A 24,481-nucleotide genomic window follows, 5' to 3' on the forward strand; every position below is an offset into this window, starting at 1 on the left:
GAGAGAGAGAGAGAGAGAGAGAGAGAGAGAGAGATGCGAACTGAGATTCGAGATTGCGTTTTATACGGGCCTAGCAAAAGGCGCTTATGTGCGTTCGCTGTATATCGTGACCTGGTTATTGGTCGTCTGGGATTCTTTTCGGGTGATTTGCTTGTGATTGTCTTCTTTGTGGAAGGTGAGCAGGAGAGGAGCTGAACGTATTGTAATTATCGTTTTATTCTCTTCTTTGTTTGGCTACACAATGGTTGGAAAGGGTCTTCATGGCTTGCATGGGTTCGGACAGAGCATGCATACTACTTACTTCCGTTCATGCCTGTTAAAGGGACTATAAGTCCTCTTGCCCGAAGGGAATCAGGTGAAGGACTCCACACATCCTATTAGGGTTATCAGCCCCCAAAGCTCAAGACGGGCCGAGCCAACATAACAATCGACAACGCAACTAATCCATCTACCTTAGCCATGCACATCGGCATCTATGCTTCGGTCCACTGCCATCCGGAATACTTGACTCGCCTGCCCTCCATTCGTGAGGTAGTACTTGACACTTGACGTGGGGGGCTATGGAGATAGAGACTCCAGTAGAATCAGAACGTGTCTAGACGGCTCGAATTTGAAGCTTAAATTGGTCGGCTGCCGTTATCATTGTCGCGTGTCATCGTACAATTCCAGCGCTAGCGAAATGCAAATATTAGCGAACGAAAGGCCAACCCTTTCTGCGAAAAGTCTAGCGAGGCAGAACATCTACAAGGTTAGTGATGAGCCGAGCCGCCTCGACAGTTGGATATGTGGCCCATACCCACGCTGCGCAGGTATGGAGCGGGTCCAGATTCATCAGAGGCGAATCAGGGGGATGAGTATGCAGTGTTGGAAGCATTTGACCATGTCATATTTGCCATTGCGTGCAGGGGTGGCCACTGGAGCACAAAGCTTCCACCGAGGCAGCCAATCCAGCCCCGGGTGGGTTTCTTTGTTTGTCTGCGTGCACTTGATGTGCACAGACACGGACAGTACGGGAGTTGCTCCTGGATTAGCAAATCAAGCGGTGTCTCAGCTGTCGGTCGTCTTCTGGGACTGATTTTGGGTTGTCTTATTGCTGGGGCTGGTAGGGGTGCATGTAGATGGGTGTCCTCTCAGGGTGGGTGTTGTGGTGGTTCTTGTTGAGTGTTCATAATTGGCAAAGATGTAGTACGGTGTTTAACTGGTTACCGATTGTCAGTGGTTGAGGATTTGGTGGATCATATGCTATGAAACTTGAGGCTGCTCGTGTTTTATATGTCTGTGCAGGTGACTTCCCGAAATGGAAGGTGGCATTCATTACTGCCTTCGATTTTTCCTCATCCCCATAGTGTTAACTGCCATCACTTGATTAATGTGTCTTTTCGTCCTTGCCTCATCAGAAATACGCCAAGTTAATATCCAACCTGTCGGAAATTCAGCATATACTCCACCACCATAAACTATTAATAGAAAAAGCATCTATATCCAGAGCCATGAACGACAAAGGATTATCAGGGGTCTCGAAGACCTGAAACAAGCGAAGCAGGAGCCAACAGGCATAGAACCTAAGTTCCTACAGCTTTCCGATTATACTTGACTAGCCTCAAACAATCTCCTAGTGGCCTGTGTAGTTGAAGTCTCGTCAAAAGTCCAGACTCTAGTTCGACGCCATGGCGGCGCCAGAGATATCCAACCAAAATATATCTACGTCGCTCCAGGTCTGCCATGGGGCTCTTTTAGGCCACGTTGAGGCAGGCTAAAGTGGCTCTTTAGCATTGGGTATAACACCATACATTTTCGATGTTCATCTTTTGAAGCATAGAATATCTATAATGCATTGTTCTTGGTAAGTATACGAACGATAATGATCAACGAACAGTGAGCAAGGCTGATGAGAGATCAATCAACATGCGAGCAGTTACGGTAGCCCCTTGAAATTTATATGTCTTGTCGCCTCGTAATATAGCTTTAGCCGAGAACATCATGATCAAAGGTGCTACGCTTAATATCTTCAAACCCAGCCAGCTCCTACCAACTTCGGATACGCCACCTAAATATGGTATATACACGAATCCAAAGCTTACAGCTCTACTCTCTCGGATTCATACCCGCCAAATTTGAACTTCTCCGCTGCTTTAGCGGCCATGGCCTCCCACTGGCTGAGCGTCTCAGCTGACGCTACCGAGTCACCTCCAAAGCCTGGCTTTCCGTCAAGGAAAGCCAAGCCCTCCATTGCCCGACCCTCGCAGGCACGCTGAAGAGCTAAAAACGCGAAATGACCCCCGATCACCGGCCGAGCAAAGAAGTTCGGCCCTGGGAACTCACCCTTGCCTTCAGTATTATGCAGATCGGTGAAGGGCAAGTCGGTCACCGTTTCGTTCACCCATCTAGCGACGGACTCGAGGATCTCACTCCGTACGTCCTCGCTGGCGACAGCATAGAGAAAAACTCCCAGTCCGTCTTGGTGTACAGATGGCGGCTGTCCAAGGGGAGACCGTACTTTTGCCTTACGTAGTGGTACCATATAGACTGCTTCTGGTAGATATGATGTGGAACGAATCCGCTCTTCCCGGAGTGCGGGTGGAGTGACTTTTGACTGCCACGTGCAGGGGAAACATCGGTGCCCTCCAGGTGGAAGCAAAGCTGGGCATCTGCATACAGGTTATAGATCGTAGTCCAAGATCCATACCAGTCATAGGCAAGTTTAGCATGCGTGCCGTCTCGAGACATGCCGAATTCTTCCCACTTTGCGATGTAGGTATCGGCGATATTCTGTATTTGAGTCAGAGGATTCACCCTCCTAAGTCATATTGAATATACCAACCTTATAATATGATGCGTTCGCCTTGTGTCCAGCCACTTCAGCTAGCTTGCTCATGGCATTAATACCGATGATGCCCTTAAGGGCAAGGTTCGTCTGAAGAGCAAGCCAGCCAGCAAAATCGTCCGTGGAAACTACATTCATCAGCTTTCCCCATATTCTCGCAAAACAGAAGGGTCCTCACGTTGGTTAGCAGGCTCCAGAGAGAATTCCACCAGGTAACTGGTCCACTGGGTCCAGATTTTGTAACTGCGTTGAACCCATTTTTCTGCCAAGTGCTCGCCTTGGGCACCACCGCCCCATCTTCCGTCTTGCTTATCAATTCCTCCCAGGGCTTGGAGGTTATCCAGAGGGAAATAGCCTGAGTTCTTGTCGGATGTTTCAGGGGCTGTACCTCGAGTAGACCAAACGGAGGCCGCCGCGGAGTCCGCAGAATAACGTAAGGAATTCACAACAGCCAAACCCATGATGATAATGTTGCCACACTCCTCTACAGGCATGTACTCGTCGTTGCCGTCTGGGTGACCGGTGGCATTGGGGAAATGTGTTCCCAGGTCATGCATAGCATACTTGTTCGGGTATTGTCCGCTCAACATATGTTCAATCAGGGGCTCGAGGAGATAGGCCAACCATCGTGGGTTCGTGTAAAGGAAGAATGGGAATGAAGGGAAAATAACGTCGATAGTCTGGAAATTACCGTTAGAAGAAATCTCCTTCAGGAACAGAATCGGGTTCTCGGGTGTCCCAGCAAAGGTGGTTGCTCCCATGACCTGTCGGGCGGAGAGCGCTACAATATCCACATAGTCGTAAGCCCCCGACTGATAGGCATCCTGGGCCAGTTGTTCCGAGTAATCGGAGGCCAACGTGCCTGCATTGGCCAAATCATGATAATGGAAGCTGAGCAGGGCCTCTTCATTGGAGAACCAAGATCTCCAGAGAGGCCGCATCAAGGTGAGCCCGCGTGAGGAGGCATATTGAACGACCGGATCTTGGATCAGGGCAAGGGTGAAAGTAACGCTATCGCTAGCAGGCCCTGATTTCTTTGAGGGGACGAAAGACTTGGAGAACGCAAAGACCGGTTCTCGGTCACCAACGGCACGGAAAGCGCCATCATTCTCGTTGCGCAAGGCTCCCTCGGCGACGAATCCTCGCCGCACAGCCAAGGCTTCTCCAGATTGAAACCGAGCGTCCTACCCTCAGTGTTAGCGGTGACATTTAGGATTCGCGGTGACGCTCATCCAAGGGACACGAACAGCAGGACCAGTAAAGTGGAGGGTACCCCATTCTGCCCGGTCGCGGATCTCTGATAGCAGCAGTTCTGTTTCTCTCTTAAACCGCCATCTCTGGAGAGTAGGCTTGCTGCCTTTGGTGTCGAAACCATCATATTGCCATGTGATTTTGCTACCCGCATCTCCGCTTACCCAGCGGCCATTGACATCCATATAAACGTTGACACCCACATCGCCATGGACGTGAATCGTCACATACGAAGCCGGAATCGACTGCCGCAGAGTCGATGTAGGCGTAATGGGAGACAGGAAAGAAACGGTGATCTCAAGGGGAGTAGAAGCCGATGTATCCAAGTCGATGCGGTAAGTCAGGTTAGTGGTAGACGCATCGTAGTTAGCTCCCAAGTAAACCGGAAACGCTACCTCTGGTGAGCTATGTCTTTGTTAGAGAACATTGTCAAAATGCCTTGGTTGCTCTGAGTATGCTTACTTGGAATCAGAAGCCAGGGATTCATGGGGCTTGCCCAACAACGGATACACGGTCCCCGTACTAGGAACGTGTGCCATCAAGGAGAGGCCAACCTCCTCTCCAGTATAAAACATGGGCCATTTTGACCACGGCGCCTCACGAGCATTACCGAACCAAGTGCTGAGGTAAGGGTTTCGTACAATCAGCGGTAGGACAGGCGGAGTCAGTGTAGATGCCGTACTGACTACCGCCTGAAGGGCAGCTGTCAGTACTGCAAAGGATAAACGCATCTCGATGGTGTTGGGTTGATCACGAGTGATGGGTGAGCGAAAGAAGGAGTGCAACACAGAGGCAAGAGAGGGGATGTGAGAGGTATGCAGGCACCGACCACGTGCAGACCCTCTGATGCAATGGTGTCGGAGAAGATCCCATACAGTAATGATCTACCCCAATCCAAGTAGTATTTACCCTGGGTAGGCGATTCTCTGCCTTAGATATCCTAAGGTTATATGACAATATGCAAAGTAGTAAAAGGTCGAGAGAAAAGGATTGGATAGAGGTGGTGATCTATAGGCGCAATGGTCAGACGGAGCAGTGTTGGATTTAATAGTGCATTGAGTTGGCGTTTCTTTGGAACCCCAATGCGGGGAAAGCTTTCGCACTCGGGCTGTCACGGGGTAAGAGGAAGCCCTTGGAAGGCCAATAAGGGGAAGGCGGTTTTAGGATGAATTCGATCCAGGAATGTAAACAGATTGGATAGATAATTGATGGAGTCCGCTTCCTATGTAGACCTTCGTCTACTCCAGAGTAGATCAGTAAAAGGTGATGATGTCATTACTCCAGATTGATCAATATAGAATCAGTATATCCCTCTTGGTAAAGGAAAGCAATCAATACATTGTCAAGTGTATCTATATCATTAACCTTTCGGACTTCCTTATCTCTCGTCTTTTGGGATTCTTTAATCTGTGCCCTCCAATGCACCTGTACTCATCGAATCGTTGCTTTACATATATAGCCAACGGCCTTGGCTTGCTGTTGGAGACTGGTCTACTAATTGGAAATGATTAGTTGATATGTTCTATATACTACTAGCCACTCACCCGAAAGGGTATTATGATAATATACTAATTAATCAAAGGACTACTGTTTGTCATTGCAGAAGAGAGTACATCCATATGTGAGATGGAGTAGTAACATTTTCGTGTAATCTTCTACTATAGAGTCAGTCTCGTATAAGATCCTCTCCCCCCTCTTCTGCTTATCAGACCCCAACCTTCCTTCTCCGTATATATATATATATATTTTCAAAAGGTATGCCAATAGGAGCTTTATTGGACACTTCAAGTTGTATCTAGTACAAGTGCCTACTTTTTAACAACCTGACTATCGATCTCTTGCAGGCGGTGGGGCTGAGTGGCACGTGCAGGACGGATCTAGACCCAAGCGGGCAGTGGCTGAGATCGGGGCCACAAACAGCATGACTTATGTTTGTTGACCACTCGATGGCTGGGAAGAGTCGCGCGTGAGAGCTTTGTTATATCCACAGTTGGTATATGCTTGTACTGTCCATATCCATGCCCCTTTCTCTACGCTAGACCTTGTACAAGTCTCACGTTGTGATCTTGGGGTTCCCCACAGTAGTCAGATGCCAATCATTGCTCGGAAATGCTCAAGTCAGAAGGGCCACATGTTGCGCATTCCACGTCGAAGTATCACATGCTGACCTACTCAGATCCTTGTATGGTTTGAATCGAGAGGGGTTGATGAAGTTTCACTACGCGGAAATATGCAGTGGTTGTTGCGGCATGGCGCTGCGTTTGCGTGTGGTCATGGTTCCAGGTTCCTTAGTAGGTTACTAGAAGAGGGCAAACGTAAAGAGTTGCCCTCCTATCCTCCGTAATGTATAACAATTCGACAAAGAAGAGAAGTTAGGGAGTTGCATGGGGATATGGGAGAAGTGGATATCACACGTCGCGGGGAGGTGGAAAATGGAACTAAGTCACGTCTCCCTCCGAAACGGCTTGGGAATAGCGCGAGATACACCAAACTACAACGCGATTTACCTCCCACGCGACAACTTGACTACCACCTTACCTCGCAAGACCGAGAGAACAAGTCGTGTTAACCTTCTTGTTCATATCATCTTGCTTCTCTCGTTCTTACTCTCTTCCTTCCATCCCCCTCAACACCACAAAAATACACCTTTCTCTTCCCACAATTGCTTCTGGAGCCCTAACCTCTCTTCCGCTCTCCGTACGGGTTCCTACTTGAACCCCAAATTCCTCCCACCTGCCCTCCCGCTTCTACTCTCTTCCTCTAAACGCTCCCAATACACCGGAATGTACCCAACTACACTGCACCCCAGCCCCGTCAAAGATGGGAGGCGCGTTCTCGGTGAAAAGACCGCCAACGCGTGTCTGTCACCCGCTCACCATCGGCCCGATGCTTCGCCCAGCAAACGCCCACTCCTCGAACCACCTTCTCCCAAAAAGCTCCTTCCCTCTCCTTTATTCGCTGGCCAGAAACGCACAATTGATCAAGTAGACGACCAAGCGAACAATGTCAACGTGCAGGCTCAATATGGCGAGTCTCGGGCGGAAACACAGACGGTACACGGCGTGCATAATGAAGCTCTCACACACTCTACAGCTCACAAGGATGATCGGGTACGTTGAGCAAAAACTTTGAGTGGCACTTGAAGAGTTTCAAATTTGAATCGGGACTGATTATCAGGGGTAGCCGGACCAACAACAAACAGACGCGACGGAGCTGGATGGAGCTCCATCACGGGAATCAGATAAACAACAGTCACCAACACACGCCACGCCGCTTGCCCAAAGCTCTAGACAAGAAAGAGAAGCAGGTTCAACACGAGCCGTCCCTGAAGACCCTGAAACACGGAAGTTATTTATCCAACAAGTCAGTGTGATTGATCTGCCATATTCCTATGCCAGTCTAACCCACGGAGCAGAAAGCAAGCCTTCTTCGGAACCGAATCCAGAATGCCATGCGTCACGTTAAAGATCCTCAATTTGATCGCCGTCTGTCAGAACTAGAGGCCCACAGTCGCAAATTCCCGCGTTTATCACTCCTCGAAACGCTCACGCCCGGCCATCAGAGGGAGGCGGTGACACCGCGCCGACAAGACGAAGACATCATGCCCTCCTCTATCACACCACGTGCTCTTCAACCCGCCGTCGAGTTCAAGCTGAGAACCGAACCATCATTAATTCCTCTCGGATTATCATCGCCTCCCCTATCGACAGAGAATGACAGTTCCCAAGATCCTATGAAAACGCCTACACAAACTCATCGCAGGACAGACACAGCAGGGTCTCTGATGCAGCTCAGCAGTCCTCCAGCTACCGTGTCGCGAACCGGCCGCGGCAGAATGATGGGGGAAGTCGACGAGCAAGAAGATGACATCGAAGAAAGCCAACCCGAGAAACAGGCTGTTACACCATCTCAAAGAGGAGATGCTGTTGATGGGCTCCTGAAGCTCATGAACACGGCAGATAAACGTGAAGCTGCGAACACCTGGACTGGCTGATTTGCCTTCTGACGATGAAATGACCGTTCTGTCTGCTCAGATTGTATACTATATTTACATAATCCTGTACACAGGACTAGATGCGCTAGCCATCTAGGATACCGAGGATATCCCGACGCGTCTACTGACAAAGATGCGTTCGCTTCATCCGCTGTCTCCATAGACAAGAGTGAGGAAGCAGTATCGGAACTCCAAACCATCGTATGGCGAGTTTCTTGATGCCCCACTTCATTGCCTTTAAGCAATGGGAATTAGTCAATGATACCACATACTATTTGACGGGTTTATTGATGTCACGCTCGCATGTATTAAAGCCTCCATAGCACAGAGCTCAATATATCAAATTCAGAGCACCAACACGACATTCCTGGCTTCGATCATTAGAGTATCACGATTCGTATTCCTTGTTTCTTGTGTGTTAAAAGGTCGACACGGATCAAGACATTGCCAGTGTGTGTAGATTGGATTGGATTCATACTCCCATGTGTTTTAAGTTTTAACAAGCTAGATGTACATCAAAGTACGCCAACATCCAACTGCGCTCCAAAAAGTCTCCCCAAACTGCAGATAAGAATAGACTCTCCACGATACTTGGGGAAGACGCTTCCCCACTTTGGGGAACACCTCTTGGGGTAAACCATCTAAGAACTCATAGATTCCCCAGCTTTCGATCATGATTTCTTTCCTTATTTGTATAACCTGTGAATGTCAATACTTATCTATTCTAAACCACAACCTCCAAGCATCACTTGTTCCCATCATGGCACCCACAACAATGAAAGCCATCCAAATTCAACAATACAATGAGCCCTACCATATCTCCGAAGTGTCCATTCCCAAAGCAAAGCCACACCAGGTTCTAGTCCGCATCCAAGCCGCGGGGTTCTGTCATACAGACCTCATGGCATTGAAGAATGAATTCAACACAATGCTACCTTTCATCGGGTCCCACGAGCCGCCGGGATCATCGAAGAGGTAGGCTCGGAGGTTACGGGTTTCCAGCGAGGTGATAGGGTGGGTTGTATCAATTTCGATAGCGTCTGTGGTAAGTTGCAAGGATAACTGTATAGTTGACTTCCAGGTTATCTCTAATTGGTATAAACTTGTGTAGGTAAATGCGCGGATTGTAAAGCGGGTCTCCCAATCTACTGCGATGCGCCTCTAATGAAGGGTATTACGACGGATGGAGGCTGGGCTGAGTACATGGTTGCGTATGTGGTGAGATTTCAAGATACCCTTAAACGAGCCGATTTTGCTAATAAGGCTATGGCGATACCCTAGTGACGCTCGCTTTTTGGTCAAACTCCCAGGTGACATGGAGTTCAAGGTGCTGCGCCGTTGATGTGTGCGGGTATTAGTATCTATGGAGGGATTGTTCGAGCGGACGTCCCCAAGGGCGGGTCGATAGGGATTGTTGGGATCGGTGGATTGGGCCATCTTGGGACACAGATTGCGAATTGCATGGTAAGGTTATTTTCGACGTCATTGCTGCTAGTATTCCAGACCAGTTCGCTAAGCAGTTACGGAGGATACAGGGCTACAAGGTGGCGGCAATCGACGTGAAGCAGTCCGCTCTAGATGCAGTGGCATCTTATGAGCATAGCCCCGACACTTTGATCCTGGCTATGGATCCAGTGGAGAAGTCCCTGGATAAGATCAACGGGATGATTTCCTCGGATTACCCCGGGCTGGATGCCACCGTGCTTGCGACGGATCATCCAGCTGCGTTTGAGCTGGCGGCGGCTCTGACCAGGAAACATGGAACTATGGTGCTTTTGGGTCAGCCCGAGAAGGGGATCACCATGTCTTATCAGACGGTCATCTATAAGGATATTAAGCTGGTCGGTTCTTTAGTGGCTGATACTGCGCAAGCGCAGGAGCTGGTCGAGTTGTTCCATCGGAATAGGCTTCATGTTGAGATCACGGAGTGGAAGATGGAGGAAGCTGAGCAGATGAGGCAGTGGTATTGCTCGGGGGCATCGAGTGGGAAGAATGTCATAGTTATGGAGTAGTAAGTAAGTAGTATGTACTGGTATGTATGTACAAGCGGTCGTCCGGCATAAGGATGCATTTACTACTAGTACTAGTATAGTAGTAGTATACTGTCAGAAAAGCCGCGGCGATCGGCATTGGCTCGGCATCTCCGCCCAGTCACAAAAAAGGGTCTCGCCATCAACTGATTATTCATTCACATGACAATTAACTAACTATTTGTTCCACCGTCACAAAACATCCTTCGGCTCTTTTTCTTTGTCTTCTCGATACAACCCCTTTACTCGGTTCCTTCAAACCCCAGGCCTCTCGTCGGAAACGAGTACAGCTCGACTACAATCGCCTACGCATTTCCCTCCCAGTGATCATTGCTGTTCTTCCCCTCCCCCGCCTTTCGGAATCATGTCCACCCCATCGGCATCGCCTGTCAATGGGGGTGATCCCCAACAGAACGAGTCTGCGCCCGTTTCCACTTCAGCAGAAAATGTAAAGATGGCGACGACGACCGCAACGGCTGTCCCAGAGACCTCGGCACAACCTGCAGACAAGCCACAAGCGCAACCTCAGCAACCGAAAGAAGCAATTGATGATGATGACGACGACGACGATGAATCGGACCTGGATGAATTGGACGGTAAGCTCTGAGGATCAGATTTCAAACAAAATAGAACCAAATCTCAACAATTGTTATCAAAAGATGTCCTCGACGACTTCAACAAGCCCAAACCCGCCCCCGCCCCCGCCCCCATCGCTCCATCTCAGCCTGCGACCGCACCAGAAGCCAACGACTTCGATGAAGAAGCGTTCATGAAACAGCTTGAAAAAGACATGGCGAGCATGATGGGCCACGCTGCTAAGGAATCCGGGGCACCTGACGACAAGGGTTTCGAAGACACCATCAACCAGGGCGCCGACGCCTTCACGAAGCAACTGGAGGAGAGCGGGATTCCGCCCGGTGACTTCCTCAAGCAACTTTTGGCGGATGTGATGGCTGAAGAAGATGGTGGGGATGCTAGCGCTGGAGCTGCTGCTGCGCCATCGACCGGTAGTTCTGGGTCTTCGTCTGGTGGGGCTGGAGCTGGAGCGCCGCCTGAGTCATTTAATGACGCTATTCAGCAGACTATTAATCGGATGCAGGAGTCCGGAGATAAGGCTACGGCGGCAGCGTCAGAAGATGATGCGGACGATATGTTGGCACATCTGCTAAAGGCTCTTGAGACAACCGGCTTAGATGCTGATGCGGACGACGGCGGTATAATGAACGTAGTTGCAGCGATGATGGAGCAGCTCTCGAACAAAGAAATGCTCTATGACCCGATGAAGGAGCTTGATGGGAAGTTCGGACCCTGGTTGGTGGAGAACAAGGGCAAGGGGAGGTTTTCCGATGAGGAAATGGAGCGGTTTGAGAAGCAGGCGACTCTTGCGTCGCAAATTGTGGCCAAGTTTGAAGAGCCAGGTTACACGGATGAAGATGCTAAGTGTCGCGAGTATGTGTGGGGGAAGATGCAGGAGGTATGTGATCCTTTTCGTACTGGGTCTGTTGGGTTATCCTTACTGATCTGCTGCAGATGCAAGCTGCCGGAAGTCCGCCGGAAGAACTCGTCGCGAATCCGTTTGGGAAAGACCTTAAAGGTCCCGGGGGTATGCCGATGCCGGACTGCACCCAGCAATAAAGATCTGGTCTCAAATCTCCGAACTTTCGGTGACATTTACCCAGTTTCGCTGCAAAGTGGTGATTGCAGACTCCATCTCTTATGGCACTTCAAATGCATCTGGTGTTGGCATCTTCTGTACATATATCATTTCGATACCCTATTTACTAGCCCAAATGTCACAAGGCTATCTATCTTGACATGTACATCACAGACAAATACAAAGGCTGTTGGCCCGAAACAAATCAAATGTGGACCGCCAGCGACCAACCCAACCGACGCCGTAACCCTATCTAGCTCATGTGTATTACCCTGTTCCCTGTATATCCTCCCAAGTCGTGTCAAAGGATCGTAATCCTCAGTATTCTCACCCCGACATATCCATATCTTGACTCGGTACTGTCTGATCGGCTAAATCCATGAATATGTCCTCGTACTCGTCATCACTAAACGATGAGCCAGGATCTTTCCATGCCCTGTCATTATCTTGTCCAGAGGGCGTCTGCACATCCACATTCTCAAGCAACTCCATCTCCATTGCCTGCTCCTGCGACAGATACTCATCCAGAGCCTGGATATCCGCCTCGTCTAAGAAAACGATCAGGTTAGTCATTGGTCCCGCCAACAAGTTTGTTGGAGGGGGCAAGCACAGAAGAAAGCGTACCAAGCATATCATCAACGCCCTCTTCTAAATCCCTCAAGTATCCCTGCAGAATCCCATCCGTCCTCCTACGCATCGACTCGCCCCACTTCTTCTGCTCCGCCACATGCTCCATCAACACCAGCTGCTCGCCCCTATTAGCAAAACGTGCATCGTCACGCCCTTGCCTGATCCGATTCAAGAAAACATTGCGTCTCGCTTCGCGCGCCGACGGCGAAGAGGAAGCGGTGCCATTCTTGGACGCGTTATTCAACGGGTTAGATATCGTACTCGCATAGCGCTGAGCATATGTAGGCGAAGTCTTGGAGCGGGAGGACGTGTCTGCACCCTTCGAAGGCGAAGGGGAGATCGGAGACCCGGAGAATATATTCCTGGACTCTGTTCTTGACGTGACGGGTGTGTTGGGTTGACTTTCTGATGCTGGGGAGAAGTGGAAGGGTGAGGAGGATAGCGAGGCCATCGGGCGCGCCGGCGAACTGCGAGGTGAGAGTAGAGACGGACGTGCGGGCGCGGTAGCGCATTGCGAGAAATTGAACTGCTGCATGGGGGGAAGTGCGGCGAACATGATGTTAAGGATGATGGGCAGTGGTTTGCGCGTAGGATGGAGTCAGTGTAGGTATAGGGAGTCCTGCGTTGTGGTTCCCCGGTTCGGAGATGGTGGGTATAGACGGTGGCGGTACGCGTCTCGAATCTCGAGGTGCAGCTTTTGATGGGTTGATATCGTGTCAATGGAGGTGGACTTCGGGTTTGGGGGGAGTAAGGAAGCCTAATTAACGATTTATGTGGAGTTAAGAGCTACTCTGCTTCTAATGTCCTCGTGTGCATGAGTTCTCGACCTCCAGCCACCGCGTAAGACAGGTGGGCTGGGGGGATTCTTAGCGTCGATCCGCGAGCGCGTCCCCAACACGGCATCACGGGGCACTAGTCCCGATGTGGTCATATCGCATTCCTGAGGCTGCAACCCTGGCTACAAGGCTTGGATGGGTGGATGTCCAGTACATAATTCATCGATTCAGAACAATGTTGTATCACGCCGCTTGGCTACATGCCAAACATACTGGCACATCGCCGCCTTAGAGATCGCAGACAAGGTCGAATTCTGAGTCGTATGGGATGGTGGTTTGGGCCAATTGCGCGGTTACAGTGGTCGCATCTGTTGTCGAGCTGCTTGCTGTCGGCGCAGAGGCTATGGTAGCACCTTGTGACGCTACGCTCGTAGATGATACTGTCGACATGCAACTATCTATTTGGCAGTAGGTCAGAATAATTGTTGATGGTCTGCCAAGGCCGAACGTACTTAACTGATCCTGACAATCTTGGAGGGAGAAGGATGATGTCTGGTCCGTGTTGGCTATCTAAATACGAGTTAACAGACCTCTGCGACATTTGTCAGTGGCACAGTGCCGCCATACTGACCTTTTGGCAAGAGTTAAATTGGTTGTTGCAGCTGATGGATGGACTCGTGTTAGATAAGGATTCTACATGGGACGGTGAAACATGGGACGTGGAACTCAAGGTGAGCTACCTTCTCGAGGCTGCTGATTCATAATCCGTCTATGAGATATCAGCTTGGTTATCATTCGGTGATAGGGAAATGATCGATAGAAACTTACAAACGTGTCGCCGTCCACGCCATACGGCCTTTCAGGATCACCTGTGTTCGTGACCTAGGTACATACTCAACATTGATACATCTCACAAGTCAGAATACTATGGAACTCACAGCGGGTGCGGAACCCCCTAGTGTTCCGGTAAATGTCTAATGAGAGATTCAAGATATGAGAGCCTAACTTCAATCATGGTGACGGGAATAGCTGACTACCTGACGCTTGCCGACAGAGGCGGGCGCATATACCAGCCCGACTGGATCCAGGATGAGGGCGCGAGCGCCAAGGATCAGAAAAAGAGCGCTGATGATTCTTGTCATAGGAGGCGCCATGTCTCGGGCTATTACTCCTATGGCATGGACTTGATCACCCAGATACTAAAAGGAGTAGCATCTCGAATGTGGGTAGTACTGTGTAATAATATTAATTGGACAATGTTACTCCGCATATAAATATTCCGTGTCCAGCGGCTGGGGATTTACATAGATTAGGTTTCCTATTCGACACGGGGCCAATCCTTGCCTGTATGGGAGTGGCGGCGGTTAAAGTGCTCTATTAACAAGGGGCGTTTGGTGTTTCATCGGTCGCACCATTCCGATGCATATCCGCACGCGATGTACAGTCAGTGTTTCGAGGCGGTACTAAAGCAAACACATTCGAGCTAGTTTCTGTGACAATTAAATACATAGATATCAGGGTAAAAAAGTGTTTTTGTTTAGTTGGATCGCCAGACGATCGTCCAACCAAGCTATCGAACAGAAAGAAGAGACAGTGAGACGGAGGATACCACACATCTCAGTATCTCTATGCAGAACCAGTGCTTCGAGCAGGGGAATCAAAGACAACAAGCCAACCATGAATGCTAAAACAAACCGCTGTACGTAGAAAGGAGCGTGATCTTGGGGAAGGAATGACAGGCGTTCTATGTGAACAGTATGCAAGTAACAAGGACATTGAACGTTGCATACCAAAGAAAAGAAGAAAAAGACCCAATATATCTTCACCAACAAGCGCCAATGATAACTGCGTAATACTCGTACAAACTTTACAGTGTCAAAATCACTGGGCCATCATGTACCATGCCCACATCTATATGGAAAGGGCCAGGTACGGCCAAAGAAAGCTGTCACGTTAAAAACCACCGGGGAGTGACAGGCACCTGGCTCGTTTAGAAATTCGACGCGGCGTTGACAGGACCGGGGTTATGGTATTGGTCCAAGGTGCTCTTGAAAGGTGTTCCACCAACCCCGGGGCTGGGAGCCTTCTCTCGAACGCCGGAGCCAACAGCGGTACCGCTCATGAGGTCTGTAGCTTCATCGTTGTCGTGGGCATTGCGCTTGCGTGCATGAATTCTCCAGGCAACCACACCAAGGGCACCGATTAGAATTGCACCACCTACACCAACAACGACACCAATGATGGTCTTCTTCTGGTTAGAAGACAGGCCCGAACTCTTCGAGTCCTTCTCTTCCCCATTCAGCGAAGGAGAGTCGGTCGCGCCGACAGCAGCGGACGAGGTGGTGGTAAGCGTGGTGTGAACAGGCGTTCCACTGACCGTCTCGATAGTAGTAAGGGTCTTTACAACAGGAGTTTGGGTAGTTTTCGAGCTGTTGTCCGCTGTAGTGTTGTCGTTGTTGTTGTTGTTGTTGTTGTTGTTGTTGTTGTTGTTATCTGTTGTAGGGTTGCTAGTGGCTGATGCCGAAGTTCTCGTCGGCTGGTCGGTCGTGGTTTTAGGGGGGTCTGTGGTGGAAGTTGACGAGTCTGATTCTGATGTTGTTGTGGGGTCAGCCTTGGTGGTCGTTGGCTTGGTGTCACTAGTTGTCGAAGTGCTTTCTGTAGACTCGGACGAAGATGAAGAAGTTGATGATGTCGACGATGTGGATGTCGTGGTCGCTTCGGTCTGGGTAGGTGCGGCATCCTTAGAGGTAGCGACATCTCCGCCCGTGACCGCAGCGCTCTGACCGGAGACAGCGGCCAACAGGGACAAAGAGTATAAGAGGAACGAAAGACTCGACACTCGCATGATGGGCGGGCGATGCGGGATGGAATCAATCAAAGTCGTCTCGATCCAAAGGTCCGGAGGAGATGAAGCGAAAGAATAAGGCGGTTCAATCTCGTGACTGTATGACTGACGGATACTCCGGAGACTTCCAACGAGGGTATAGGAGGTGGCAGGAGGGAGGGATAAGAAAAAAACGATCGTACGTATCAAGAGGGGAAATTCAGTGAACTGCAGATGCAGGAGGGGTTAACGAGAGACTAGATAGATATACGTATGAGAGGCACGATGTAGATACGAGAAGAGAAAAGAGTGTAAGGAGGCGGGATGGAGATGAAAAAGGATTGGAGACGGAAGGCTCATTGAAGAAAGGGAAGAGCGCGCAGTCCCACTCTGACTGGTTCCTCCGGCTAATCACTCTCTTCATGTGTCGGCTTGGGTGCGAGGGACGCTAGTCCTCATTCTTTTCTCTCGTTTCTCTTTTTTCTCTTTTTTTTGCCCTTGTTCCATACCACACACGGTTAGTGAGGTCTAATCGAACTAGGATTTTACCGAAAAGGCGGACCAATGCACCAATACCAGCAACGATGCCCGATGTGGGCGTGCACTAGTGTCAACTTGGAAAACTAAGCCCCCCCACTGGCCAGTCAGTCAGTGCGGGCTGAGACATTCTAGCCAGGAGAAAATTGGATCGCTGGGACTGTGTGCCTGACCTCTCGGGGCAGAAACTCTGTTTGGCTCCGCTACCCTTCGCTATCGCCATTAGTCCATACGACCGTTTCCTTCTTAGCCCGTCAGCTGTCAATGTTGGTCTACGAATGGGGTAACATCGTCCATGCGCAGCAGCGTACATCCAGGATAAATGGAAAATCGTGGGTGAGATGATCTTCCTGAAAACTTATTAAAATGCAATCAAGAAAAACTTGTGCTATTTTAAGGAACGTTCCACGGTACGCCGGCCCAGAAACCACAGGACACTTGGCTGCTGAGTTGTTTAATCGTTTATGCACCCATGGTTCTTAGGTAATGTTACATAGGAAAAACACAAACAAATCACCTTTACTACCTACCCCAACATCAATCTCTCCCTCCTGAGTCAAGAATTTTCTTCGCCTCTCGTTCGCTCCGTAGATGCCGTGCTTATCCGAGGATTCCAATAGCAGCAGCAATACAAGACGGAACATCCTCGGGCTTTCTAATGAGTTCCCCATTTCCCTTTAGGCCGATCGACTGCCTACTGTGAAGTAGACTACCCATTCTGTGCCGGTACTGCCGACCGGGTAAACGCCGATCGTCTTCAATTGAGACATTCAAGCCCTAGCGAATCTTACGCATTAATTGTCGGTCTGTTGACCACCCGAAGGAAGATCGGAAGGATTCGTAATATCGTTGTCATCCTTTGCGCTGAATTGTCTCTACTCGTAAGTTCAGTATAACTACAGTGCCTTCTGACTCTGTGTACGGCTGTGCATCATCCAACAACTTTTCCAATGACGCAGGGTGTGACGATCGACAACAGGTGATGAGTTCTAGATTCTGAAGTTCTGGACCACCACCTACTTCTTCTGCTGCTGCTGCTGCTGCTGCCTTATCATTTGCTCGTCACTTCAAGCAAACGTGTACTAACCAAATCAGGCGTACTTACTGTGTGTCATAATACTAGTACTCAGGGTATACATGCTCCGTACTCCGTAATTCGCACCGAGCGAGTAACGCTCACATGACTCGACGGGAGGTGGCTCCTGGTAGCAGTTCAACTGTGGAGGCGAGGGTCATGCAGGTTCATAAACGTTCGAGATGATTCCTGATCTACCAGCGTGATGCTCGAACATAACTGAGATTATTCGTCGCCACTGTTTATGTGACCGCCCAACGGGCCCGTCCACTGATAAAAATGACCTATATCATCTTGTCATTCAACTGGTATACGTGACTAGATCAAGCCCTGCATTATCCCCTGTCCAGTAACGTTTCGGCTAGCCCGGGTGCACAGGGACTCCCCAGCCTTACCCGTCCCAGGAGGCGGATGAATGACCGTCCCGGCTCTACAAAGGACAATAGATTTACAATGCAGACACAAATGCGGAGTACACAACAGCTACATAGCAGAGAGGAAGGGGCGTTTTAGATGGATGCCAATGCCATGTTTCACATTTCCAGTAAATGCGGCATCAACACCCTCGCAAAACGCCTACTGCTGGATTGAGGGGAAGGTTTAGCTTTGGTTTAGAAAACCAGTCGAGGAATAGAGTGATAATGAGCTTTTATTCGCAAGGAAGCTCGATGGTATCCTTTGGGGGTTGCGGTTATTTGGTAGCTACTTGCAATATAACAAGTGGAGAGGCTATATTTCGGAGGCTCGGAAGACTGTGTTCCTGGCAGCAATTGCGCTACTAAGGACCGTTATTCATTGTCCTGGGATTTGTCTAGGTTGGGTTGACTCCACTTGCTGTAGCTACGTATTATGCGCACCGCCTATCTAAAATTCATCACCAACATCAACCAGGAGAGATAATATGGTGATTTATGACGTGTTTTTGATCCTGTACAGCTTAGGCCTTAAGCACGAAAAAGCATAATGACCTGAGAGTCAGTCAGTGCATGCACATGCCGACGCATGCCTGCTGGCTGTTCCTCGAAGCTGAGTCTTTATCTCTTCGGTTACGCATATTGCCTGCGATTCATTGACACGCTTGGGTTACAGCCCTTACATCAGATCAACACTGCTTTTAGGATCAAAAAGAATAATATTCCGATTGCATAAGCCTTCTAGGTATTGTATTCTATTGATATGTATGCTTCCAACTTCCAAAGCCGAACTAGACCATTGACAGAACCGGATGGGCAAAGCGGATGGAGCAGTTGACGTTTGATCTCCGGATGGAATGAGGGATGTAGCTCACGGTGTAGAAGAGTTACAGCCCAATCTATATCCGGTCACACAAGCGTGTGAAATCTAGAAGTACGAGATCAACAACGATAATGAAAGGGACAAAAAGACGAAAAGACAGAAGACAGGAAAATAGAGAAGAGAAACTAAATTGGGTATCATAGTAGTAGTCATAATCGTACACAGAGCTTGGGGAATGATTGAAACCATATACCAAGGCCCATCATTAGAGCTTATTCGGCGGTTTTCCTTTGAGCTGGTCTTTGATCTCCTCCTTAAAGTACTCGATAAACTTGCTCAAACCGGGTCCTAGAGATGCCATCAGCACCAGCTCAGCACTTGAACATTTCATCCTGTAAGCACACGAGCGCCATACCATGACTGTCTCTATGAGTACCTCCCATTTCTTCGGGAGGCACCCCATGTTTCAAATGTTGGACCTTTTGATGGACTCGTCCCACAAGTCTGTGAAACGCCGGGCTGGCCAGCAGCTATACGAGAGAATATCAGTACGAAACTCGCGTGTAGGCGGTTGTGTGTGGATGTGCATACCCGAGCAGTGAGCCAAACCTAATTGGAGGGGAATGAGTCAGTCATGGATGATATCGAAAATGGCAGTAGGAAAGAAGCTGGTCTGGAACCGCGCGATTACGTACCTCGAATGTCCGGAGCCAGAACATTCGGAACACCATCTTGCGAATGGGCTGTTAGTACCTAGTAATCACAGGAGGCAAATGTATGGAGAATGTCGGTGGCAGCTGACGAGCAACGAGACCACAGGCCTCAAGAGCCGAAGGAAGGAAAAAGAAGAGGGAGGAGAAACAGAAGCCGAGGAGGTTTTTCTGTGCTGTCAGAGAAACGGAAAGAAGACTAGTCAGTCAGAAAGTGGCCTTTCCCAAGTCAAGCCTTTAGTTGTGCCACAACAGATGACCTGCAGCCAGTCAAAAGCGACGGTTTCAGTCCACCAGCCCGGGTTTAATTTTGTGGCAAGTAATTGACGAAGTCGTGCAACGGGAGGAATTAAACGTGGAATGTGTTATCATTACTTCTTTTAGGTAGATCTATGGACCTGATCGTCTTGTAGAAAAATTCCCCAGAACTTCTCCTGTACAACAATTTTAATTTTAATTTGATTGTATTTTATTATGACCATTCCGATCTGATTATATATCTTTTTCTTTTTCTTTTTCTTTACCTTTGTACTCTTTTCCTCCCCAAGCTTACAAGATTCTTCCATTGTATCAATTTATCCCTTCTTCAAATTACATCACCGTCGAGAGTCACGGTCGAGAGTCACGCCGACAATTTCCATTCTCATTGAACCCCTGCCGTGATCCCCTGGGAACTTTCTCGACTCTTTCTTTCGTTCTTTACTGTCTTGAACTTCTCCAACCATCTGCAGAATTGATCTGATTGATACATTGATTCCGACAATTGCCGCCGATTATTCCTTCTCCCAATCCTGGACTGCTGGCACGTCCTTCCAATATAGAAGTGCGGGGGAAGAATATTTTTTTCTTATTCTAAAATTTTTTGGCCCTGTTTCCGGGGGGCATTTAATATCTGTTTACTTAATTTTTTATTTATTTCTTTTTTCTTTTTTTCTCTATTGACTACTGTGCCCCTCGTTCTGTCTATATTACGCCCTGTGATTCTGTGGGGGCTTCAATAATTATTCACGCCAACCACATCGTCTTTTTTGTCTTCAGCGAGAGTGACCGTTATCGACACTGCGCGGTGTCCTGAGTTTCAACGTTGTTGGTCTCCGACTTCGCCGATATCCGCCCACTAAGATTTGGCAGCGATTTGCTCCGGTAAGATCTAAAAATCTGGCCAAGCAAATCACGACGAGGGGCAGCTTCCACAGCTGTCCCGATCTGTCCACGCTACAGATATCATCCCTGCCGCAACCGCCGAACGGCGCGAACGACGATCCATCCGGCATTGAGGGGGAACTCGTTACTGCACCACCTTCCCGCTCTACATCGCCCGACGCCTTCAGCCTCCGCTCCGGACCCCGAAAGCTTGTGTCGACTAAGAAGCGGGTCTCAAGAAAGGCGCGCGGCGTCCTGGGCAAGGTTCGGGCCTTCCAAAGGATAGCTGCGGCCAAAATGGCTCATCCCACCATCAAGATCGACACAAACGTTCAAGCGACCAAGCGCGCCCTTCCCGAAGACAACGATGAAGGCTTCGAGGTCTTGGACGGCCCTGATCAGGATGGCCCGGGTCTGGAAGCTGGAGATACTGACTCCGTCCCACATTTTCTCTGCCAGTCCGTCTTAGGTTGGTTCGCTCCTGTTCCCACTACTCCGGATGTTCGTCGGTCATGTTCCAGTAGGGCTAATCAGATGGCCGTTTCATTTTCCAGAGATCCATCAAAAATTCGAGGAACTCGAGTGGATACAGCGGACACGTCTCGCAGAAGGTATGCTCGCCAACGACCCCTCCCATCGTTGGGCGCTGGAGGCCGATCCAGAGGTCAAGGCAAGGAACCGATATATGAATGTGCAGGCGTGGGCAAACTCTCGTATCCATCTTCGCGTAAACGATGGCGAGTGTGATTTTATCAATGCCTCGCCGATTACTCTGAAGGATTCCGTGTCCCAGGAGGAGAGAAGGTATATCGCGACGCAGGTGAGCATGCCGCCGCGCTGGTAAAGAAGTGTGCTTTCTAACCACTCCACTCCAGGGACCGAAAGTAGGAAATATATCCCATTTCTGGCACATGGTATTCCACGAAACGAAGGAAGTGGGTGTCATCGTTATGCTTACCCAAACATTTGAGTCTGGACGAGAGAAATGCTCTCAGTATTTCCCTCTCAGTAGTGATAATCCCTTGATCCTACTGCGGGAAGACGAACGTGACCCATATATGAGCAACGAGAACCACCCGATCGGAGATGAAAACGTCGTGGGCACGGTTGCGCTGCTAGAGACCACTTTTGACGAGAAGTCCCGTTCCGAAATCCGCAAGTTGCGACTCACTTTGGGTGCCGAATCGAAGATCGTTTGGCATTTCCTCTTTGCTGGGTGGGCGGACTATTCCAAGCCTGAAGGCGACGACCGCAGCGCACTTCTTCACTTGATTGAACAATCAGGCTCCAAGAGCTCCTGGGATAACCCACGTATCGTGCACTGTAGTGCTGGTGTCGGCCGAACAGGCACTTTCATTGCCCTCGATCATCTCCTACTGGAGCTTCAATCTGACCAATTGTTGCAAGTCACTGACCCAGAGGTTGACCCAGTCTTTGAAACGGTCAACCAAATGCGCGAGCAGAGAATGATGATGGTTTACAATGAGATGCAGCTGCAGTTTATCTACGAGGTCTTGCGAGAACAAATCGACCGGAAGCTTGGGAAGGTCCCTGAAGTCAACGGGCGAAAGTCCGATGAACGATCTTCAAAAATGGCCAAGTTATCCACCGAGTCCTACTACCTGCCTTCCTCGAAACCAGAGCTGGAGCCTGTCTCGGATCGTGCCTCTACGCCAACCAGAAGCTGGTCGGGAACCCCAGAAGTCTCCGACAACGAATAGAGGTTCTCGCTCCTGTTTTTATTGCGTCGCATTACGGACAAATCACCAGGCTACGGCAGGGCCATCTTTCACTGTTATATATATAGTTCTCTTAATAGCTTTCTCATCTGTTTCCCAAGTTGCAGCATTCACGACGAACTATGAGTTCCTGACTTGCATTCGGCTTCACGCCTTTTTTTGCGCTTAATTGCATAACCTTTCACCATGTTTGAATATCCAATTTACGACACTCATGTCCTCATGTGTTTGCTAGAGTCTTGTGTGGGAGCATGGCTACCACTGTTTATGGTTCAGTTCCACCTTACAAGGTACTGAGAGTCCTATACGAAATGCTTCAAGCTCTGTTTCACGATTTTCATTCTTCGCTGTATAATTTTACCAGGCTGTACGGTTATAGCATGAAGACTGGTGTACGGGTAAGATAATAGGATTTGCTTTCAGCGATATTCTGCTCCGTATATTAGAAAGCGCATAGTTTTGTACCTTATTTACAACGCCGGAAGTCCCTGATGAAAAGAACACGCCAGAAAGTCGAGACTTAGTGTGCGAGGACGGACCGCAAATCCACAAAATGAGATAATCAAGTTCAAGATCGTAAGGAGTGTTATATCCTGCAAATTAATCATCAAGCAAGCTGAGCAACATAGCAATAACAGGTTGGGATATAGCTTGAAGGAGGGCGTAAAACATGATGGATAAATCGGTAGAACAGACCAGTCATAAGGGATAGGGTATGGATATGGCGACATTGGTAAGGATGGCAATGGCGTGAAGGTTGGTCTCCACGGTAACAACGACCAGGTAGGTTTCATGGCGATTAGATTTAGATCTCAGTGTAGATCGAATCAGTCACTTCGTTTCTTCCCCTCTCCCTTGTCCCCGTTGACGGCAGGCGCGGAGGATTCCGAGCCGTCTCCGATCAAACCGGAGGGCTCGTTCGCACCGTCATCCGAATCCCAGTTATCGACAGCATTCTCATCCCAATTGTCGACCTCACGCTCCAGATTCGTAACCCCCGTTTCCTGGGCCCCTAACCCCTCCTGCTCATGGTCGGTCTCACCATGGCCGGGGCCGACGCCGAGCTCAACGTCATCTGTGGCGTCTCCAAGAGCTCCGAAACGGGCTTTGCGCCGCCTCTCCATCATCCGCCGGTGGTACCAACTGCACAGGCCGACTGCGCCGAGACTGCCCACTATGTTGGCGAGGAGGTCAAACGGGTCGAACGAGCGACCATTGGGGAGGATTCCTTGGACAATCTCGGAGCCAATTCCCAGAACAACGGTGCAGACAATTAAGGTCAATTGTAACGTGCGTCGACGGGTGGTGTCGGGAATCCAGTAGAAGATGAGAGACAGCAGGAAGAACGTCACGACATGGAGAAACTTGTCATTGGGCTGTAGTTTCGACGGAACGCTGGGAGATGCACTGTGGGGGAGAAGACCGATATAGGCAGCCAAGAGCAAGACGAAGACGAAGGCGCCTGCGGAGGTTCGGATAAGTCAGTGACTGATGATGTAGGACGAATGTCTATGATGGTTTTCTGGAAGAGGAGGAGGAAGCTGCGAATCTTGTCAACAGAGGTAACATACCCGCGAAAGGATAGCGGATCCGCATGATGCTTGGGTGGTGGTCAAGGAGGCGTGCGGAGAGAAGTTGTGGTCGAGAAAGAGTAGCGATAATGATTCCGGGTGCGTCATGTGCTTAACTGAGGGAACATCAGGTCGGATGGGGAATCAGATATCAGAACACCTGCAACAATGAAAAAAGTACCTTCTTTGGATTCATTGTCGCCGCCATCCAATCTCAAGTCCACTGGATGTGGGGAGTTCACCAACTAATATACTAAATTATACACGGACTATATACTACACATTTCCATCCCAATATAATATACTATACCGGATAAGAAAACCGTTGATCATTCTCAAGAGAACTGCGCGGTTGGTCTGAAGGCTGCGGCAACCGTTCCGCCTTCACGGGATCGACTTCACTTCATCCGTTCGCGCAGAGAACCTCGTACAGAAGCCGTTCACTTCCCCATCAAAATCTCCGCCCGTCCCATCGTTTTTGGGTCGG

The 24,481-nt window shown here is 49.5% G+C and overlaps 10 protein-coding genes across 10 annotated transcripts; 4 read left to right on the top strand and 6 right to left on the bottom strand.

Annotated features, from left to right (window-relative positions):
• Nucleotides 1-2,077: 2,077 nt before the first annotated feature.
• On the bottom strand, nt 2,078-4,806 carry ABOM_010034 (putative glutaminase; the record flags this gene model as incomplete). The annotated part of the gene is made up of 6 exons (XM_022537162.1): nt 2,078-2,423; nt 2,498-2,769; nt 2,822-2,952; nt 3,003-4,008; nt 4,072-4,480; nt 4,538-4,806. 6 exons carry the CDS (start codon nt 4,804-4,806, stop codon nt 2,078-2,080), a joined length of 2,433 nt encoding a protein of 810 aa, XP_022385118.1.
• Nucleotides 4,807-6,858: 2,052 nt separating this feature from the next.
• Nucleotides 6,859-8,069, top strand: ABOM_010035 (uncharacterized protein; the record flags this gene model as incomplete). The annotated part of the gene is made up of 3 exons (XM_022537163.1): nt 6,859-7,185; nt 7,259-7,438; nt 7,491-8,069. 3 exons carry the CDS (start codon nt 6,859-6,861, stop codon nt 8,067-8,069), a joined length of 1,086 nt encoding a protein of 361 aa, XP_022385117.1.
• A 760-nt stretch (nt 8,070-8,829) lies between these two features.
• Nucleotides 8,830-10,081, top strand: ABOM_010036 (zinc binding dehydrogenase; the record flags this gene model as incomplete). The annotated part of the gene is made up of 3 exons (XM_022537164.1): nt 8,830-9,044; nt 9,428-9,533; nt 9,605-10,081. The coding sequence occupies 3 exons, from the start codon at nt 8,830-8,832 to the stop codon at nt 10,079-10,081; spliced, it is 798 nt and encodes a 265-aa protein (XP_022385116.1).
• Nucleotides 10,082-10,463: 382 nt separating this feature from the next.
• On the top strand, nt 10,464-11,734 carry pex19 (putative peroxisomal membrane protein receptor Pex19; the record flags this gene model as incomplete). The annotated part of the gene is made up of 3 exons (XM_022537165.1): nt 10,464-10,695; nt 10,759-11,573; nt 11,630-11,734. The coding sequence occupies 3 exons, from the start codon at nt 10,464-10,466 to the stop codon at nt 11,732-11,734; spliced, it is 1,152 nt and encodes a 383-aa protein (XP_022385115.1).
• Nucleotides 11,735-12,080: 346 nt separating this feature from the next.
• On the bottom strand, nt 12,081-12,939 carry ABOM_010038 (uncharacterized protein; the record flags this gene model as incomplete). The annotated part of the gene is made up of 2 exons (XM_022537166.1): nt 12,081-12,301; nt 12,378-12,939. 2 exons carry the CDS (start codon nt 12,937-12,939, stop codon nt 12,081-12,083), a joined length of 783 nt encoding a protein of 260 aa, XP_022385120.1.
• Nucleotides 12,940-13,447: 508 nt separating this feature from the next.
• Nucleotides 13,448-14,313, bottom strand: ABOM_010039 (uncharacterized protein; the record flags this gene model as incomplete). The annotated part of the gene is made up of 7 exons (XM_022537167.1): nt 13,448-13,617; nt 13,672-13,729; nt 13,791-13,821; nt 13,900-13,928; nt 13,988-14,041; nt 14,098-14,133; nt 14,197-14,313. The coding sequence occupies 7 exons, from the start codon at nt 14,311-14,313 to the stop codon at nt 13,448-13,450; spliced, it is 495 nt and encodes a 164-aa protein (XP_022385119.1).
• Nucleotides 14,314-15,149: 836 nt separating this feature from the next.
• Nucleotides 15,150-16,004, bottom strand: midA (putative cell wall protein; the record flags this gene model as incomplete). The annotated part of the gene is made up of 1 exon (XM_022537168.1): nt 15,150-16,004. One exon carries the CDS (start codon nt 16,002-16,004, stop codon nt 15,150-15,152), a length of 855 nt encoding a protein of 284 aa, XP_022385097.1.
• A 3,092-nt stretch (nt 16,005-19,096) lies between these two features.
• On the bottom strand, nt 19,097-19,562 carry ABOM_010041 (uncharacterized protein; the record flags this gene model as incomplete). The annotated part of the gene is made up of 4 exons (XM_022537169.1): nt 19,097-19,179; nt 19,247-19,361; nt 19,423-19,440; nt 19,527-19,562. The coding sequence occupies 4 exons, from the start codon at nt 19,560-19,562 to the stop codon at nt 19,097-19,099; spliced, it is 252 nt and encodes an 83-aa protein (XP_022385098.1).
• Nucleotides 19,563-20,981: 1,419 nt separating this feature from the next.
• ptpB (tyrosine protein phosphatase PTP1) lies at nt 20,982-22,405 on the top strand (the record flags this gene model as incomplete). The annotated part of the gene is made up of 3 exons (XM_022537170.1): nt 20,982-21,185; nt 21,241-21,504; nt 21,560-22,405. The coding sequence occupies 3 exons, from the start codon at nt 20,982-20,984 to the stop codon at nt 22,403-22,405; spliced, it is 1,314 nt and encodes a 437-aa protein (XP_022385095.1).
• An 845-nt stretch (nt 22,406-23,250) lies between these two features.
• Nucleotides 23,251-24,019, bottom strand: ABOM_010043 (VanZ family protein; the record flags this gene model as incomplete). The annotated part of the gene is made up of 2 exons (XM_022537171.1): nt 23,251-23,885; nt 23,995-24,019. The coding sequence occupies 2 exons, from the start codon at nt 24,017-24,019 to the stop codon at nt 23,251-23,253; spliced, it is 660 nt and encodes a 219-aa protein (XP_022385096.1).
• Nucleotides 24,020-24,481: the final 462 nt, after the last annotated feature.

The sequence above is a fragment of the Aspergillus bombycis genome (assembly GCF_001792695.1).
Source record: "Aspergillus bombycis strain NRRL26010 chromosome Unknown contig00113, whole genome shotgun sequence".
Classification (NCBI taxonomy): domain Eukaryota; kingdom Fungi; phylum Ascomycota; class Eurotiomycetes; order Eurotiales; family Aspergillaceae; genus Aspergillus; species Aspergillus bombycis.